Source organism: Macaca fascicularis, chromosome 3, assembly GCF_037993035.2.
Source record: "Macaca fascicularis isolate 582-1 chromosome 3, T2T-MFA8v1.1".
Taxonomy (NCBI): Eukaryota; Metazoa; Chordata; class Mammalia; order Primates; family Cercopithecidae; genus Macaca; species Macaca fascicularis.
In genome coordinates, this window is record NC_088377.1 from 113,488,988 (window position 1) to 113,509,122 (window position 20,135).

Below are 20,135 nucleotides of genomic sequence, written 5' to 3' on the forward strand. Positions count from 1 at the left end.
GACTTAATTTTTTAAAGAATTAAGCAAAACTGTATTTGCAAAAATATAAGAACATTAGAAGTTCTCATTTTTCTGATTGAATACTGTGTAATGTCTATTTTTTTCCTAAAGCTTTTTGATGTTTTCGAAAATAAACACATTAATTTTAAAATTATGAATGTATCAGATACTCTTTCTAAGGAAATCTAAATAGGTATGAAGAATAAAAAGAAAAATTATTCTTTCCTTTTCCTCATCCCATCACTGTCCAAGATACATGCAAAAATAACATTTATAACAATTATTAGATAGTATTTCTTTTCTCTTTTTATGTATTTATAAGGGTAAAGTATACATACACATAACTTTTTTGATGAAAAAACATTCTTTAAAACTTGCATTTTTCCTTGAATAATATATTATTAACATCTTTTTTGGTTTACCTTAACTTAAAATCACTATCTCAAGTTTTGTTTGGGAAAAATACTTTGTGCTAGAAAATGTCAAGCAGTATTCTAAAATTGTTGAGTCATAGATTGATAGAAATGCATATATGGGACCACCCTGCTAAGCTGCTTCCAGATTCCTGACCGACAGAAACTATGGCAGAAAAAATGTTTTAAAAATGTTCATTATTTAAAGCTGCTAAATGTTAGGATAATTTATTCCACAGGAAAAAAAAAATTGTTCCATGATATAGATTCATGATATTTTTAAGGTAGTCATTTCCTTCCTTCCTTCCTTCCTTCCTTCCTTCCTTCCTTCCTTCCTTCCTTCCTTCCTTCCTTCCTTCCTTCCTTCCTTCCTTCCTTCCTTCCTTCCTTCCTCCCTTCCTCCCTTCCTTCCCTTCCTTCCCTTCCTTCCCTTCCTTCCCTTCCTTCCCTTCCTTCCCTTCCTTCCCTTCCTTCCCTTCCTTCCCTTCCTTTCCGAGGCAGTTTCTCTCTTGTTGCCCAGGCTGGGGTGCAATGGCACAATCTTGGCTCACCAGGCTGGTCTCAAACTCCTGATCTCAGGTGATCCACCTGCCTTGGCCTCCCAAAGTGCTGGGATTACAGGCGTGAGCCACCATGCACAGCCAGGTGGTTTTTTTCTTGTACACATTTTACATCTACCAGCCTATCACTAATACAGTGATCAGTGCACATAGGTCTTTGGGTACAACTGTGGAATGATTTCTAGAAATAGAGTGGTGGATCAATGGACATGCATTTAAAAAATCTTGACATTTATTGCCAGATTGTAACTGTAAAGGCCATATGTGAAAATAACTCACTTTTCATACAACCAACGTTATTGATTTTAGTAATTTTTTTTCTGACTTTATTAAGTTGTACATCTCCAATTAACAGTAAGGTTGAGCATCTTTTCATTTTAATTATCCATTTGAATTGACTCATCATACTCTTTGTATATTTTCAGTTAAATTCTTTTTCTTATTAATTTATAGAAGCTGTTTATATTGTATTAACTCTTTTGTTATTTTTATCCATCTGTTGAAGCTCTACTGATCTCATATGTATTTGGTGTTTATCATTCATATGCCTTTCAGTATAGACACATTTTAAACTTTCCATATTCAGAGCTTTTTATTTTTTGCTTTTGTGTCTTGTTTTCTTTATGTGAAGGCTATAAAGACATTTCTCTGTTTTTTTTTTTTTTTTTTTTTTTAGTGCTTTGTTTTACCATTAGGTGAAAATTTTAATTTTTAATTTTTTTTTTTTAAGACAGGGTCTCACTCTGTCACCCAAGCTGGAGTACATATTATGATCACACCTCATTGCAGCCTCGACCTCCAGGTCTCAAGCAAATCCTCCTGCCCCAGGCTTGAGAGTAGCTGGAACCACAGGTGGTGCCACCATGCCCAGGTTTGTTTGTTTAACTTTTGTAGATATGAGGTCTCACTGTGTTGCCCAGGCTGGTCTTGGACTCAAGGGATCAAGGGATCCTCCAGCCTCGGACACCTAAAGTGTTGGGATTACAGGTGTGAGCCACCATGCCTGGCAAGGTGAACGTTTTTAATTTATCCAGAAATTATTTTTGTGTATGTACTAACTACTGTGGTAGCCAGTCTCCAGGTTGGCCTTAAATTATCCTGATGTCTTGGTATTCACACTCTCATTCAGTTCTCTTATACATTATATAGGGTTGGTCTATGTAACCAATAAAATATAGCAGAAGTGATGTTATGTCACTTCCAATATTAGGTTATTAAAGATGACTTCCTTCTTGGGCTCCTTGTCTCTCAGATCACTCAATCTGGAGGAAGTCAGCGATTATGTCATGAGGTCACTCAGGCAGTTGAGGTTCTGGCTAAAAGTCAGCAAGAACTGAGGTCCACCAACAACCTTGTGAGTCCCCTGAAAGCAGATTCTACAGCCCTGGGAAGACAGTGGCTCCAGCCCATGGCCTGATGGCAACCTCATGAGGCTGAGCTGAAGCCACACAGCCAAGCCAGTCCCAGATTCCAGATGCCAGACCCACAGAAGCTGTGGCATCACATATGTTTATTGTTTAAAGCTGCCAAATGGCCAAATGTTAGGGTAATTTGTTCCACAGCAATGGATAACTAACTTAACTACTTTTAAAATAGAAACTGGTTTTACATAAAAACAAACAAAAAACAGGAAATTGTCTTTCAGAGAAAGACAGGGCTTTTGGTTTGAGGATTCATTATTGAGTCCCTGCTGTTTGAGCATTCATCTCCCTTCCCGATGCGTGCTGACCTTACAATTGCTATCTCAAGTTTTGTTTGGGAAAAATACTCTGTGCTGGAAAATGTTAAGTAGTATTCCATAGACTTCTAGTTCCATGTTGGTTCCATTCTTAGCCCTTGGATGACTATGCTTTTTGGTTACCTTGGAAATGCTGGAGCCAACAAAGTTGTTGGCTCACATTTTTTACTCATATTCTGCTAAAGTGGAGGAATAACTCTCTTACACATTGACATGTAAAAACACATAAAAGTTGACATAACATTTGTAGCATGTTTTCAATATTTCATCTTTAAATTTTGTCAATATATTAGATATGATATTTAACTTTTTCAATTTATAGAATATTCTAGCCATGTATCCTAACTGGCAGTCAGGATGTGTCAAATTAGTTGGCCAAGTTTATTTTTCAGTTAAAATTTTGCATTTTTTCATTTCAAATAAGCACATTAATAGACATACATGGTGTAATTACTATTTATCTTCAAAATTAAAATTTTTAGATATATGGAAGGGGGCCAAGAACAGTGGCTCACGCCTGTAATCCCAGCACTTTCAGAGGCCGAGGTGGGTGGATCACCTGAGGTCAGGAGTTCGAGACCAGTCTGGCCAACATGGTGAAACCCCCACCTCTACTAAAAACACAAAAATTAGCTGGGTGTGGTGGCTCCCGCCTGTATCCCAGCTACTCGGGAGGCTGAGGCAGGAAAATCGCTTGAGCCCAGGCAGAGGTTGCAGTGCGTCAAGGTAGTGCCACTGCACTACAGCCTGGGTCACAGAGCAAGACTCTGCCTCTAAAAAAAAAAAAAAAAAAAAAAAGATAGATGGAAGAGTAGACAGATAATGGAGACTTGCCACGAATTGATGGCCTGTTAGAAATCAGCCACCTCTCCCATCAGTTTCCAGCTTTTCTCTCAAGGGACTAGCCTAAAAGAGCCACACATTCTACAACTGTCCCTTTGTTTAGTGCCATCTGCCTGTCATCCTTGGGGCAGTGTACCATATTGGAATGGATGCATTAGTATTTTCTTTTATAAAATAGGAGGAAAGCAACCGTGAAGGAAAATCAGGATATAAAAAAGGGACATTATCTAGTAGGTCAATTTTAGGAAAGAATACGTATGTTACCTCCAGGGCTATGCTAAGCACTCCAAGGTGACATAAGCTTTTTATTCTATGACTTTCTTCTTGACCACAGTTGTCCTGTCATTATTTCTTGTGCAATGAAAATAGCATTCTCACATATAGATGATTTTTCAAAGGGAGGCTGAGGCAGGAGAATCGCTTGAACCCAGGAGGTGGAGGTTGCAGTAAACCGGTATCACACCACTGCACTCCAGCCTGGGCAACAGAGCGAGACTCAGTCTCAAAAAAACAAAACAAAACAAAAACATATCTATTTAAACAGATATTACTTTGTCCATAGCTGGGACAGAGAACTTGACAGAGCTCTAACTACGCAGAAAGAAAGACATTTATCAAATGTTTAATATTTAAAAGATGGGAAGACTGGTCCAGTACAGTGGCTCATACCTGTAATCCTAGCACTTTGGGAGGCTGAGGTGGGCAGGTTGCTTGAGCTCAGGAGTTCAAGACCAGCCTGGGCAACATGGTGAAACCCCATTACTACAAAAAACTTAAAAATTAGTTGGGTGTGGTGGCACGTGCCTGTAGTCCCAGCTACTTGGTAGGCTGAAGTAGGATCGCTTGAGCCTGGGAGGTTGAGGCTGCGGTGAGCTGTGATCATGCCACTGCATTTCAGCCTGGACCACAGAGGGCGCCAGCCCCTCTCAAAAAAAGAGAAAATGATCTATCATTTTATGGTTATAAATAGTGGTCAAGTCATAGGGAAAATATTTTTCTTTCCTGAAGACAAACAGGAAATCAGAAAACCCTCTTTAGATACAGGATGATGATGATACAATGACAATTTTCCTTTTGCTTATCTGAATGAGTACAAGGGTTACTGATGTATCATCCTTTTGCTTCTAGTCTTAGATAAAATGTTTCCTTCTTAAGAGATTACCATCAGGCTAGCACCAGGCAGTACCTTAAGCTTTTCAATAGTTAAAAAAAAGAAAAAAAAGACTTCTGTATAAAGTTTTCTGAAATGTTCAGATGTTTTATACTGTTATTAATACTATTGAGAGAAGAATAACTTAAAGGATAAAATAACTTAGTCATAAATAAATATAAACAAAGACCTAAACCTATATACATAAATCTTTAGCTCTCCTCTAAGTGGGGAGAAAATAGTGCTGAGAAAAACATGAGCAATGTGGAACATATATTTATATGCTTAATTATTAATAATATAACCATGGTATTATTAATAAGACCAATGTGCATGTATTTTGGGGTTAATTTCTCCTTTGCCATGAAGATAACTGAAATGTATTACTCATGAGATGAGAGAAATAGCATAGTTTTTTTTTTTTTTTTTTTAAATTTTTTTTTATTTGAGACAGAGTCTTGCTCTGTCTCCCAGGCTGGAGTGCAGTGGCGCGATCTCGGCTCACTGCAAGCTCCGCCTCCCGGGTTCACGCCATTCTCCTACCTCGGCCTCCGGAGTAGCTGGGATTACAGGCGCCCGCCACTTCGCCCGGCTAATTTTTGTATTTTTAGTAGAGACGGGGTTTCACCGTGTTAGCCAGGATGGTCTCGATCTCCTGACCTCCTCGTGATCCGCCCGCCTCGGCCTCACAAAGTGCTGGGATTACAGGCATGAGCAGAATAGTTTTTAATAGATGACAAGAAATATAACCATTCAATATTGTGGATAGGAAGAGAAAAAAACACCGAAATACCATCTGTGTAAGAAGTCACGTACAGGAAAGAAATAAAAGCTCTGACAATATAAGCCCAGATTTTTAAAAAGCCATTTATTTTAAAAAACTGGTTTGTCAAATCACATACATGAGCAGATACACAACTACCAAAGTGGCCTGTAATAGACACCAGTGGGGCGGGCACCACACAGTACCTGAAAAATACAGCTAAAAAAAGAGGAGTCTGTTGAGTATTTAATTTCAGATTCCTACTTGACTCCTTGTTGAATGGCTTTAAGTTAGCATATAGTGAGTGAGAGGTAGAGTCCCAAGTATAATAGGTGATGCCTCAGGGCTCCATTTAAAAACAAAACAAAAACAAAACCATTTCTCCCTCTGCGCAAGAGAAGCCTATCCTATATTTTTTCCTTTGCGAAAACAGAAGCCAAGTTTCTCTTCTCAAATGGTTCAGCATTCCCAATCAAAAAGTGGTGTGTGGTAACCTAGGTATTGTGCTTGTTGAGCCATTTAATTTTCCTCACCCTCCGATTCAGATTCTAGGAGAGAAGAAAGAAAGAATTTAGGTATTTCCCCCCAGATTCCTCTAATAAAGGTCATAAATTACTACAGTCACCAACCCAGAACCCTGCCATTGCGCCAGCATACTTTTACCCTAGGCACCCATTATTAGGTAAAATAGTCACATGAAGGCAGATGGCAAACTCTTGCTCTTTTCTGCTTTCAGGTAAATTTTGCCTGTCTAAAAATGCAACATGCATATATATACGAATACTTATAAATGAATACATTATATATATATTAAATTTATACATATAAATTATATAAAAATTATATATAAATTATATAAAAATAAATTTATACATATAAATTATATAAAATTACATAAAAATTTATACATATAAATTATATAAAAATATACAAACATATATACATATAAATTATATAAAAATTTGAATATATATAAAATTAAACAATACAACTTTTCTTCTTTGGATCACCTAAGATAAACTTTTTATTCTTTGTCTTTTTTTTTTGAGGCAGAGTCTTGCTCTGTTGCCCAAACTGGAGTGCAGTGGCACGATCTTGGCTCACTGCAAACTCTGCCTCCCAGGTTCACACCATTCTCCTGCCTCAGCCTCCCGAGTAGCTAGGACTACAGGTGCCTGCCACCTCGCCTGGCTAATTTTTTATATTTTTAGTAGAGACGGGGTTTCATTGTGTTAGCCAAGATGGTCTCGATCTCCTGACCTCGTGATCCGCCTGCCTCGGCCTCCCAAAGTGCTGGGATTACAGGCATGAGTCACTGCGCCGGGTCTAAACTTTTTATTCTTAATTAAATTCACTCTATTTATTTATTTATTTATTTATTGAGATGCAGTCTTGCTCTGTCATCCAGGCTGGAGTGCAGTGGCGCGATCTTGGCTCACTGCAACCTTCGCCTCCTGGTTCAAGCGATTCTCCTGCCTCAGCCTACCGAGTAGCTGGGACTACAGGCATGTGCCACCATATCTGGCTAATTTTTTTTGTATTTTTAATAGAGACAGGGTTTCATTATGTTGGCCAGGCTGCTCTCGAACTCCTGACCTCAGGTGATCCGCCCTCCTCAGCTTCCCAAAGCACTGGGATTACAGGTGTGAGCCACCACACCTGGCCTGAATTCACTCTTATCTATTATTATCCTTCCATCTTACATTTCCATTATTTAAAATTGCCAGTTAATTGGTAAAGGTGTCATAAAAATCTATAGAATTCCATAATGTGTGATTAAGCTAAATGTATTTTTCTCCTTTCACATCTACTGATCATTTCTTCTTTACTGTCCTCCATCAGAGTGGATAATTTAAGCACTTCATTTCGTTCTTTGTTTTTACATGTAGAGATTTTTATTGCTGTGATTTCAGAAAGGAAAGCTAAGATGTCGGCAAAATGTTTGATACAAAAGATAACTCAAGAATTTTAGTTTTAGGAAAGCAAGTAAAATCTGTGGTAAATATTTTGACATATAATGAGACAGTGTTTAAAGGTCATCAAAATTTTTAAACAGAATCATACCTTCTTCTGCATTTTGTAACCACTCAACAAATTTCTTCATCTGGTCAAGAAAAACACTTTTGCCTTTAGCAACATGTGCTTCCTTATACCATTTCAGTATTGCTTCTTCGCTCAGAACATCAGCTGCAATTTGAAATCAAAGATTTCAAAGTTACTACACAAATGTCATGTTTCAAAACAACTTCATGTCTTACAGTTTAATAGAAAGCAATCGTTTTTAATATAAAGCATTCTGTTACTTATCAGAAGAGAGGAACCAAGTTGATTTTCATGTAGCACAGTGCCCTATTTTGATAGCTTACTAAAGGCTTAAGTAGGCATCTTAGGCATGATATAATGCAAGCCTATAGCTCACTACTAGGACTTGGAAATCTCTCACAGTGCTAATTTGCTGGTAGGAAATAGAATTATTTTGTAATTTGGCAAATGAATCAGCAATTCCAGCATTTTAGAACATTTTGTGTCCTGCCAAGTTCAACCATATCTTGATTAAAGAGCAACCTCAAATCACCAGTGTCTTTTAAGGGGATTGGGATTTTCTTTTTTAGGAGAAAAATGGCAAAGGAAAAAAATGTAGATAATATGCAATAATGTTAGCAATTAGATATAAAAAGGAACTTCTGGGTTGTGGGAGTAATACACACATAAACTGAAGTTCCACACTTTCTCCATCACTAAATCACGACTTATTTTCCCACAGTATATCAAATTATAAGAGTAATATTTTTCCTCTACTACATTAAGGGAAAATAGACACATTAGCTAGTTTCCTACAGGTTTCTGACAACAACAAAAAAATGTTAACTATCTTTTGTCTAAAACCCTAAATTCCACAAATGTGCCTTGATATTCTCAAGATACCATTGAGAGTATTTAATGTTAAGAATGAGAATATAAAAATAAGTGTACATATTCTCCCAATGTTCTAATGTCCTAATGAGTTGTTGTTTGGGAATTTGTAGTGGGAAACGAGATAGAAAACAGGTACAACGCATTTATTATTGTCCCTGAGATGTGCTCAATTCAGTACAAATACTGATAAAGCCATATAATGTTAATAAATTACTCGAATGATATATTTTCAGTTAAAATGTAATTTCAACTTATGAAAATGACAGAAACAGTTTAATACTGTTTTCATTTAAAACATCACTGATATTTTCATAACAAAAACACTGGCTTTTTATTTTTAAAGAATTATTGGCTCTTGGAAAATGTTCTTGGATTAAATTGAAGAGACTGACCTGACTAAAATGAACAAGATTTGTTTATGAAAATAAAAGTTGTTTTTTTTTTTAAAACTTGTTTATTATTATCACTAAAAACACTACATTTTGCAAATGAAGCAAGAAGTCTGAATTTACTTATAGAGATTGGATGTAAGAGTTACAATCAGGGGTCCTATAGAATTACTCTTAGCTTCTAATTATTTTAGCTCTTTGTTTCCAGCTCTCCACTGAGATAAAAGAAATTTCTACTAGCCATCAGAGCCTAACTGTCATAGAGTTGAGGAGCAGGCAGTTGTGTCCCAAGGAATTGACCTGTTATTATGCAAGACTGCCTTGCAGAGACTTTTAAAGAACATTAACAGAGATTTTAAAAGTCCCTTTTATGTAATTTGTAATTTGTCTTTAAGATGCTTGTGATTAGATCCGTAATTATCAAACTGGATCATGTCTTCCTGTCTGTAGAATAATTTTGGGCATATACACCCAACGTATGTATATTTTTGAGTTTATAAATTATATTCATGCACTACTGAACTATCGTTATTAATGTTCTAAACAAACAATATAATTTTAAACTGTGACAAACATGGAAAGGAGAATTGATTTTTTTCTCCACACCTTACTGAACTGAGGATGATACAAAGTACAGGTTGGAAAGCTGATGTAGACTGCAGTTTAGTGATACTATTTGTCTGAGCTTTCCTTTTGAAGGTTGAGAGCTCATTCCTGTGTTTTATTGCCCCACAGAGGCTGAAAGAGACCATGCAACTACTGAAATGCTTGTCGACGTCAGTGCTTGTGAAAAGCACACTAAATGATAGGCAAAACCTATCAAATGCATTGTTTACTGCAAATCTTGTGCCTTGATATTCTTAAATTGCCATTAATTGAGAATATTTAATGTTAAGAATAGGAAGGAGAATTTAAAATAAGAGGAGTCTACATATTAATGGTGTAATGTTGAGTTCTTAGAAGAACCCAGTTTGGTAATAACTACTTGCTGAAAGATCAAACTTCTAGCACCAGAGAATTATTAACTAAAAGCTACTGAAGTATCTACATGGAACACCACAGAGGCAAAGCATTAACATCAAAGAGTGTAAGAAGAAATTCAACTTCTATTTAGTGAAAGGAAAGGTCTGAAAAGGAAAGAACTCCTTGAGGGATAAAGAATCAGACAATTTTTTCCCTCACTAAGGATAAAGTGGGGAAAAGAGTTAATTAAAACTGAGAAATCATGTTTGGTGGGATATTCCACAAATGCCTCTTAGGAATACAGAATAACAGTAAAAGACAGTAAGAAAGGAAGACATTGTATGATGGCACATAGAGACTGGCATATATGTTTTCCCTTCTATCTGGCCAACTTCTTCACAATGTTTGGTGAGATGCATGCACCTCAAGAGCCTTCACTTCTCCCCCTCCAAATTAGCTTTAACAAGTTAGGTGCCCTTCCTCTGTGGTCCTATTCCTTCTGACACCCTCTGTGTGAGGCTTATTTCAGCAATTGACATGGTGACTGTAATTCTTTGTTTTCTTCTACATCCTGAAATTCAGGAAGTCAGGCACTATATTTTGTTCATCTCATTTCCAGCATTTAATGAAACACCTGCCCCATAGTAACTATTCAACACATGTATAAGGAATAAATTTGTTAACTTGATGAGAAAAAAATAAATATTTCTCAATTTGTAGAGTTCTAATGTATTCATGAGGATCAAAGAGACAATATTGTAAAAGTGGCTTGAGAACTGCTAAATTTTAGATCATGTTAGTTATTTAGAAAGTTAGTCTAAAACTATGTCACTTGAAACTCTTGAAATTCAGAATTTTTTTATTAGGAATGTCACATAGGGACACAAGTCAAAAATAATTTACCCTAAGAATGCTGGGAATATATGCTGAGAAGGGCACTCACCCTTTTTTAGAACTAGAATAAAAAACTCCTTTTAGAAAAATTTGCATGCAGGATAGAATTTAACCTAAAAAACTTCTGCAAACAAGAAAACCCATGACAGAGATAATAACAGTACTTGACAAGGTAGTTTTATATGTTTTAGACCATGCTGAGTCTATGGGACTTATCTTCAGGGAAAAAAGAGAAAATTATTTTTAAAAGTCAATAATGTGATGCTTGAAAGTTAGCAATGGATTTACTCTTTCTTACTGCCTGAAATATACAAATCTAGATTTTAATACAGAAAGAGAATCTTTGCAAAATGACCCATCACCACTTTTTTCTTTGCTGACTAGTATTATTTAATTTGCTTTTATTCCACTGTTATTTATACAAAAGATTCATAAATCTTTCAATAATGATATTCAATTAAGTAATTGGATTTGCCATGGCTAATCATATGCTCAAGTTTCTGTTATCCTCAAGTTCTGGACATGTTGGGAAAGGGGAGCTGTGTGTGTGTATGTCCATGTATGTGTTTGTGTGTGCTGTGTGTGTAAGAGAGAGATAAAAATGAGAATTAAAAAGGAGCAACGGTTTCCATTACATTTTAAAAACCACATTTTAAAAACTATGTTCCTTATGACAAACTAAAGGAATCCACAGAAACTTGGTAAAAGCAGCAGAGAAGACACTATTCCATATTTGTAAGATGTGGATATGTACATGAAATCAAAGGTAAGTATAATCTTGAACATGTTACTGGAGTTCATAGCATCTGTTGCTTCTTGAATTCTATATACTTTACACCAGTGGTCCTGGTACAACAGTCAGAGCATCACTTTGGAAACTTGCTAAAATGAAAATTCTCAGGCCCAATCCTGGCCCTACTGAATCAGAATCTCTGGGGGAGCTGTGTTTTATACCAAGCTCTCTGGGTAATTCTTAGGCATATTAGGAAAAGAGTGCTTTAACACTCACTGTTTATTAAGTCTTTCTAGGCATATAAAACACAGAATGAGAGCATCAGATCTTTACAGAAACAAATCAAATACATGTCTCCTGGTGCACAAGTGTTTGGTGGACAAAATAAGGTGAAAGTAAAAATCTGGCAAAAAAGAGACAAGACGGTAAACATAGTTAACACAGTAATGCTCTTAATGTGGTATGGAACAATCATTCCTCAGGGATTCCATGTTCTCAAGAGAAAACATGGAATTATTTCACTTAGGAAAACAGACTATATATATCATTTTGTGGAAAATTACAAAATTACCTAGAAAATGGTATTTAAAATGTTAGTTCAGTGATGTATTTTAGGTTTCCACTTTTAAAAAAGTTTCCCAATTTCATTTCCAAAAATAACTAAGGCAGAATTAAAATTGATGTTGACACTCACCCTTCCTGTGTTCCCTGGGGCCAGGTCATACTTGCCACAGACCTAACTAATTTTAGGTTATTTAAACGCTGATTACCTAGTTAATCAATAAACCTAAGAGCTCATGCCTCTTCTTTTTACTTCCCAGTGCTTACTTCTTGAGTTATTTTATAATTTCGGGTCATACTGACCCTTAGCATCTGGGGCTGATGAATGAGAAAAAACTCAAAGTAGCCAGTTTTACTACCTGTCAGTAGTTGTTATAAGAAGTCTAAAGGAAAAGGAGGTTGGCATTAGTGGTTAAAATAGAGAAATCTGCAGGATTTTAATAGTTCATATGCCACCTAGATGCCATTTCCCATAACAAGGGGTTTGCTGATTCTTTGTGATTTCATTGCAATAACAAGATAGGGTGCTCCTGAAGATGAGACTCAAACAATGATGTCTCAGTTAAAAAAAAATTTGGTGAGAAACACTGGTTGAGTTATCTTTTAAATGACAAGAAAGCAAACTATGTTCAGGTAACTAGTTTATGAACAGTTTGGTTTTCTGTAGTGGAAAAAATTTACCACCCTCAAAACAGTGAAACCTGTTCCGTAAGTCTCTCTGCCAGTTTTACAAATGGAGCCAGCTGTGGCCACGGAAGGTTGGGCCCCACTTCTCATTCTTGGCTGCTGGGTACCATCTATGAGTTGGTAACACGGCTTGCAGGTTTGGTTCTGATGGGTGGATCGCTTTGGGTATCATTGGGTGGGGCCTAGTTTTAGGACACTGCTATCTTATGACTAAATCCAAGAAGACCCAACTCAGATTTGGTTGGAGAAAACACCAATTACGGAACCTCAAGTGGTAATGGGTGGCCATCATATTTTCCTACTGACTATTATAATTGTTGCTGAATACTTTGTGCTCTGAAAAAGTAAAATATCACCCAAACACCTGTGGACAAGATTCATTCATTTGAAGAATCTATGTGGCCAATTAAAATTCATTGTGAAATGCTATTAAGCATTTTTAAAAGAGCTATTATTTATGTAAAACTTTTATTTTCCAAATTCCCAAGATATAATTCAAAATAGACAAATTTAGGAACACATCAAAGAGAAAATAAACATTTGGCTGGTATTAACTTTTCTGATATCATGATATTTATGAATATAATAACATAAACATGTTACAATGTTCAAAATGTATCATTTCTTAAGTGTTCCTTTTTCTCCCTCACAAAACTATACAAATTTAGGCCCAAAAAATAGCCTAGGACATTTTTGTATGCTGTAGGTATACAGATTGAGATCAGTTAAAACCTTTAGCATTCATTTTTTAGTGCCAGTTGTCATGGCAACCTAATCCTTATAAATACAATGAAAAGACAGTAAATGTGAAAACCTAAAAATAGCCATTCCCTTGGAAAATAGAAGAATGGCTGGGCCAAGTAACTAAAATACAAAGTAAAAAGGCTAATTACTTCAGTAATTTTAAAGTCAGATTTATGGTACCTAAAAGGGTCTGAACATAATATATATAGCATTTTGATAATCATTGTTATTAGAGCTAATCCTTACAATTCAAAAACAGGCTCAATTTTATATAATTACATTTTTTTCCACCATCCCCAAGAAACAATTACCAGTTCATCTACCAATGAGAAGTGCCCAGGGGCCTAAGCAGGGTTTCCAAGCCAACACATATGTGGCGTGTATGCCTCCTCTCTCTACGTGGTATGGCTGCCTCAATAAAACTTCCACAAATTAGCATCTTGCTGTCCATCTCTAAACAGAGCCCCATGACCTCCTCTGCCTCATTCCCTGCTCTGCCCCTCAAAGAGCTTCAGCAAAACACAGAAGCACAGCAGTGGCACATGGATGGATACCTTTATAAAAGAGAACCACAATCTTCTGAAAGGCTTTCATGAAATGGATGTTGTCGTAGCAGTATTCCTGAACCTTCTGGAGGAGGATCAGCTCTGACTGGCCTTGGGAGCTGAACACGGCCAGCAGGGGAGCATATTGCTAGAACAGAAGTGTAGAGTAAAAGCCATCACTTGCGTGGGAGGTACACAGCTGACACTGCAGGAACCATAACAATAACCTGGAGGGTTGCTTAGAAAAGACTGACTTTAGGATTAATACCTTGTTATCATCATATTGTGTCCAACAGGGTGAGGGGAACAGAACAGTAGGAACAAAGCAGTATGGCAGACCTGTGAGGGAACTGGGAAGAAGATTTACACTTTCTCAATGGCAGAGCCACAGTCCAGTAATACAATGGATATTGTATGAGGATATGACTGCATTTTCACAATATTTCTTAGACATAGCAGGCATAGCAATTATCTTTAATATAGGCAGATTCTCATGTTTGGACTCTTAGTGGGTACAGAGAAAGAATCTTGATGAGCTGCTGGGATAAAAAGCATTCATTTAGAAATATCCTTGACTTTCTGACACTGATGCACAGCCATTGTTTTTCTGAGACTTACTCAATTCAATACTTATCTCTTCTAAAGGGCCTTCCCTGATCAAAGTAACATGGATAGTTTATTCACTGCTATGTTCTCATGAACGGTGGGTGCAAACTTGAAAAAAATTAGGAAGTATATGTTTAGTCTGAGTCTGGGGTAATTGTAGTTGGAACCCATTTGTCATACTCTCAATTAAGACAAATGTGGGCCAGGGGTGGTGGCTCATGCCTGCAATCCCAACATTTAGGGAGGCTGAAGCAGGAGGATAGCTTGAATGCAGGATTTCAGGACCAGCCTGGGCAACATAGTGAAACAACATCTCTACCAAAAAATGAAGAAATTAGCCAGATGTGGTGGCAAGCACCTGTAGTCCCAGCTAGCTGGGAGGCTGAGGAGGGAGGATGGCTTGAGTCCAGGAGTTCAAAGTTGCAGTGAGCCCAGATTGTGCCACTGCACTCTAGCCGAGGCAACAAAATGAGACTCTGTCTCAATAAAAAAAAAAAAAAAAAAAAAAGCTGCAGTTTGCCCTTGGCTGGGTCAGTTCCTTGCTAAGGGCTGTTACCTTCAGGTGCTTCAGAGCCTGCTCTGCAACAAGTTCTTCCTTCTTGTTCCACTCAACGGCGTTCATTATACAGGTCCACAGAAGACCAATCACTGCTGTTTCTGGAAGATCATTCCTTTTCATTTCTTCTTTGACATAAAGCACCACCTACATTTCATGGAAATGGGGTCAGAAAGTAACAGGCAGATGGAGAGCTCCCTCCTCCCTCCTAGCTGCCCAGTGAGTCAACGTTTTGGGGCAGCTAAGAAACAATCTGCTTGGCTTCTCCTTTCCTTGTCTGCATTCTCAGACTGGAAGAGGGAGAAAAAATACAATGATTTGTTCTCAAGCAGACTTATTTTTAGTACCAAAATTAATAGGCTTAGCTCTGGTCAGGAGCTGCTGGATAATGTGGAGTAAGAGAGGATTTTTGTTTCCTCATACAGAAACCCCTTTGAGTCTAGTACAGTAGGGATACTTGGGCCAGTTTGACTTTTTGGAGATTTAAAGAAGGCAATAGAGTTGTGAACTTTTATCTACATCCCTAAACTTTAAAACCTCTTGATGGATACCATCTTGGGTTTGTACAGGTTCATTCTCCATAATTTATTCTTCAATCATTACTTTTGATGATCGTTATGCCCCATCTCAGTGAAAAGTTAATTTGTAAATAAATTGTAAAGTGCAAAGGCAATTTTTAGATTTCATATACATCAATTCAGCAGTATTCAGTAACTTATTTTCCCTTTTGAATTATGTATAAATATGCAAATTTATACTCAACCCTGACAGTATGGAATATAGGCTTGCCTAACAATGTATTTTATATCAAATTTATTTGAAAGGCTTTTTCCTTTTAAAATAAAATAATAAATAGAGGTTTGGACCTCAGAAGTGATTAAAAGTCATCATGATATCTCCAGCATACTAGTTTGCGAGTAGTAGTAAAACCTTTTTCTCCTCCCTTTTCTTGTTTAGTGGAAACACATTGCTTTCTTTACTTCTGGCCTGGCGTGTAGAAATGCCAGCAGTGACCTGAGTAGCCTTTGAAAGCAGAAGGAGCTGGGCAGTCCCAGTCCCTGTGTTGGCTGGAGGAAGCCACATGAAAGTGTGACATCCTGGCATCCACAAGCATCACAAGGCTTTTTATGTTTCCTTCTTTTCCCCATGGAAAATCATGTACAAATTCTTGCTTGGAGAACTATGACTGAATATACTGCTATCCTTAATATCATGAGACTTAAGAATATTTGTCATTCCAACACCTCCACCTGCTGGATAGTATCAGTCCTACATTCTCCAGCCTTCAACCATGTGAGGTGCCATGCAGGGCTTGGAGCATGGAAGTAGGTGCAGGTCAGGCATTTTGGAGCAGGTGGAAAAAAAGAAAGGATGCTTTATATTAATTTTTAGATTGTTGTGTGAAAGATTTGAAACTTCAAATAGAAAGCTTTCTCCAGATACTTTCAAAATTAAAAAAAAGATATAGTCATAGCTTTGTGAACGATAGCATGTATATATGAACTATGTATATGCATATTATAAAAAAGATAGCTTTTACATTGTAGGGAAACACAGCTATTTCAAGTGTGAGTGGGATTAAACAAGTCACACATTCAACTAGTCTTTTCCCATGATAGGAATTCAAGCTTTTTTCAAATAAAAAGCCTACATATTCATACAGAGTGATGAACAGAAAATCCAGTGTTAATTCCAAACACTAGGCAGATGCTTAATCAGGTTAGATAATCTGTAACAAAATTTAAAAACTACCATATAATGGGCTATACTGATAGTGGATAGTCAAATCTATTTGACAGATGACATATTTTGAAAATCATAGCAGCCTGGTAAAATGTCATTTGTGTGGAAATCACTATTAATTTCTGGACCATCCTAGAGTGTTAACAAAAATGGAGGATTCTAAATCTATACTTTGAAGCTGAGTTAATTTAAATGGTAGGAATAAGTGGATAAATTTACAGCAATAAGCATAGGGCAGACTTTTAAAGGAAAGCCTTTGCTACACAGCCCATGTAATTCCTCCCATTCATGTATATTACAGTGATGTCTGCCCGTGTTCTCCCACCTCCTTGATCGGGCATTCCTGAGAAAGACGCTCCTGGAGCTCCTTCTGCAGTTCCTTCCTGGTGCCCAGGGACTGCTGGACTCGGAGGAAGTCAGAAAGCTCCTTAAGACCTGCGTCAGTGAAGTATTTAGCAAAATGATCCACACTCTGTCTGTTAACTGGAAAGAGTTCCTGAAAGAGAAAAAGGGAGACTGTTATACACAAAGCCATTCAAATTTCGGCAAGCATAAAGGACAAAATCTTCATTTCACTTAGAATATCTCATATTTCGAAGAAAAGAATAAGACTGTTTTACAAAACAACAAATCACTGGTCTATTTATTGAGCTATTGAGCTAAACATCTTCTGAAATTAGGCAGTTACACAAAGAAAAAGAAAAAAAGGTAAGCAATTGAGATAAACTTGGACCCTATTGTGCCAGTATTGAGAGGTGAGGCTTTTAAAGAGTTACTGGATTATACGGGCTCTGCCCTCATGAATGGATTAATAGGTTATGTTGGGAGGGGACCTGGTGGCTTTAAAAAAGAGGAGGGGAGACCTGAGCTAGTACACTCAGCCCCCTCGCCATGTGATACTCTGAGCCTTTGTGGGACACTGCAGAGTCCCCACCAGCAAGAAGGCTCTCACCAGATGCAACCCCTTGACATGGGACTCCATAACTGTAAGAAATAAGTTCCTTTTCTGTATAAATAACCCAGTTTCAGGTGTTCTGTTGTAAGTAATAAAAAAGGTCTAAGACACCCACCATACCAATTCTAGTTTATTACATAATTCTGATGGAAATTTTCAAAAAGAGCAATATACCATAGCTGCTCTCATATTTTCACCTCATTTCCATTTTACCCTACACAGTTTGGCAGAATCTCAGTAACACTTAGTCACGATCTAATCCTGGGTGAGTTCAACACCCATCTATGAAATTAAGATGATTTTCAAAGCTCTCACATTTTTCAGACTGCTGCAGGGTCTAAAAAATATATCCAGGCTTTTGTATTGGTTAGATTTGCATACATATGGCCAATGGCTATGTGGTTCCAGGAAAAGCCTCAGTAGATCTGTAATGGGTTTGCCACCACCTATAGGAACACAGCTGGAGGGCTCCTATGTCAGGATTCAAATTTCAATGTTCTATCATCCTATTAATTTCCCCGGTTGAGTCATATGTTTCAAAATGTCAGAAGAGAGCTGGTGGGAGCAGCTATCAAACATGCATTCATAATAAAGCAAACATTTTATACCACACTGAAACTGCATCACTGATATTTCCTCTACCACTCCACATCTTCCAAATCTCCAGGGCAGGGAACTAATGTACTTTTATTGAGTTTCTTCTATGAATCAAAATGTACTGGCACTTTCCTCATAACAACTGGGTAAAGCAGACATTTTTTGTAGATGATAAACTAAGTTTCAACAAGGTTAAGCAGCTTGACCCAATTTATGCTGCCAAAAATATTTAAGAACAGAGCTGTGTGCCCCAAAGTCAATACTTATTCCATTACTCTGTGCTAGCACTCAATATTCTATTTAGGAAGAGTGTGACTGCAAAGTTTGATTTAAAGTTATGTTCATATCACTCATACATATCACTTATTGAACTACATTCCAAATTCTTGTGAATAGTATAGAATACATTAAAAATTATTATTCAGATTAAGTTGAGGGGAAGCCAGTCTGAATCATACCATGTCATTTTTTGACTTGGAACATGGTTTGTATTTTTTAGAGAAACCCTACCGTGGTACAAATCTCTATCATCTCATCCCTAGATTAAGGTCTCCCTGCTTTTGCTCTTGCTCCTGAGTCTATTCCCAAAGTGACAGCAAGAGTGATCCTGTTGAGACTCAAAATCACATTACACACCATTCTGCAGAGAATTTCCAAAAGCTTTCTATCTCATTTGGAATACAAACCAAAGCCCTAGATGATACGGGCCTTGCTACTTCTCTGAGCTTATCTAAACTTTCGCTCTTACCTGCTCTCCCCTTGCTGTCCCCAACGTGGGCCTTCCCATTCCCCATTCCCTTTGCCTGGAATGCTCTATGTGGAGATACTTAAACAGTTCGCTCCACACCTCCCTCAAGTCTTTACACAAATGTCATCTTATCACAGAGAGCTTTCCACCACTGAAAATCACAGCCCACATTTGGAAGCTCTCTAACTCTTTCCTACTTAATTTTGTTTTGAGATGGAGTCTTGCTCTGTCATCCAGGCTGGAGTGAAGTGGCGTGATCTTAGCTCACTGCAACCTCCACCTCCCGGGTTCAAGCAACTCTCCTGCCTCAGCCTCCTGAGAAACTGGGATCACAGGTGTGCACCATCACGCCCAACTAATTTTTTGTATTTTCAGTAGAGATAAGGTTTCACCATGTTGGTCAGGCTGGTCTTGAACTCCTGATTTCAAGTGATCCACCTGCCTCTGCCTCCTAAGGTGCTGGGATTACAGGTGTGAGCCACCACACTGGGCCCCTACTTAATTTTTACCTTTATTATAATACATGTTTTATGGGTTTTAGTTTATGGCCCACTCTCCTGAAATAGAATATAAGCTTCATGAAGGAAAGGGTCTGTTCGTTTGGTTCCTTTCAATCTCCCCAGCTCTTGGAAGTTTCGGCATATAATATAATCAATACATACTTATTGAATAAATAAAGGAAGAGAGCAATATCTTTAATTTCTTAATCACTACTTGCTTTGTCAGTAATAAGGGTTGTTTTTTCCCATTCCTTCTCCTCTCTGAGTTGCTATAAATTGTTCTTTCTTCTGTGTTATAATAGTGGGTGAGAGCTAAAGTCTGGTAATACACTAATTTTCCTAAAATGTAGTAGTTCAGAGTTAAAGAGAATTTTGTTGTATATGTTCATGAAACAAAATTTCCTCCTAAAGAGTGGGAACTGACTCACTAGTTCCTCATTCTCTTATTGATTCAACAAATATCAGGCAGGCATAGTGCATAGGTAACTACCCTGTTCTCACCCAGTTTATGTGTTTCTCGCAGAAACCACC

The 20,135-nt window shown here is 37.4% G+C and overlaps 1 protein-coding gene across 6 annotated transcripts in view; it reads right to left on the reverse strand.

The window, feature by feature from the left end:
• Positions 1-5,557: 5,557 nt before the first annotated feature.
• The window catches only part of BZW2 (basic leucine zipper and W2 domains 2), a 59,906-nt gene continuing 45,328 nt past the window's right edge, over positions 5,558-20,135 (reverse strand). For all 6 annotated transcript variants that reach the window (XM_045388893.3, XM_005550052.5, XM_005550056.5 and 3 more), the window contains 5 exons: positions 17,130-17,300; positions 15,062-15,208; positions 13,909-14,047; positions 7,532-7,654; positions 5,558-6,015 (listed from right to left, as the gene is read on the reverse strand). In XM_045388893.3, coding sequence (XP_045244828.1) covers positions 5,987-6,015; positions 7,532-7,654; positions 13,909-14,047; positions 15,062-15,208; positions 17,130-17,300 — 609 coding nt within the window. In that variant the 3' untranslated portion in view covers positions 5,558-5,986. The remainder of the gene's footprint in view (positions 6,016-7,531; positions 7,655-13,908; positions 14,048-15,061; positions 15,209-17,129; positions 17,301-20,135) is intronic.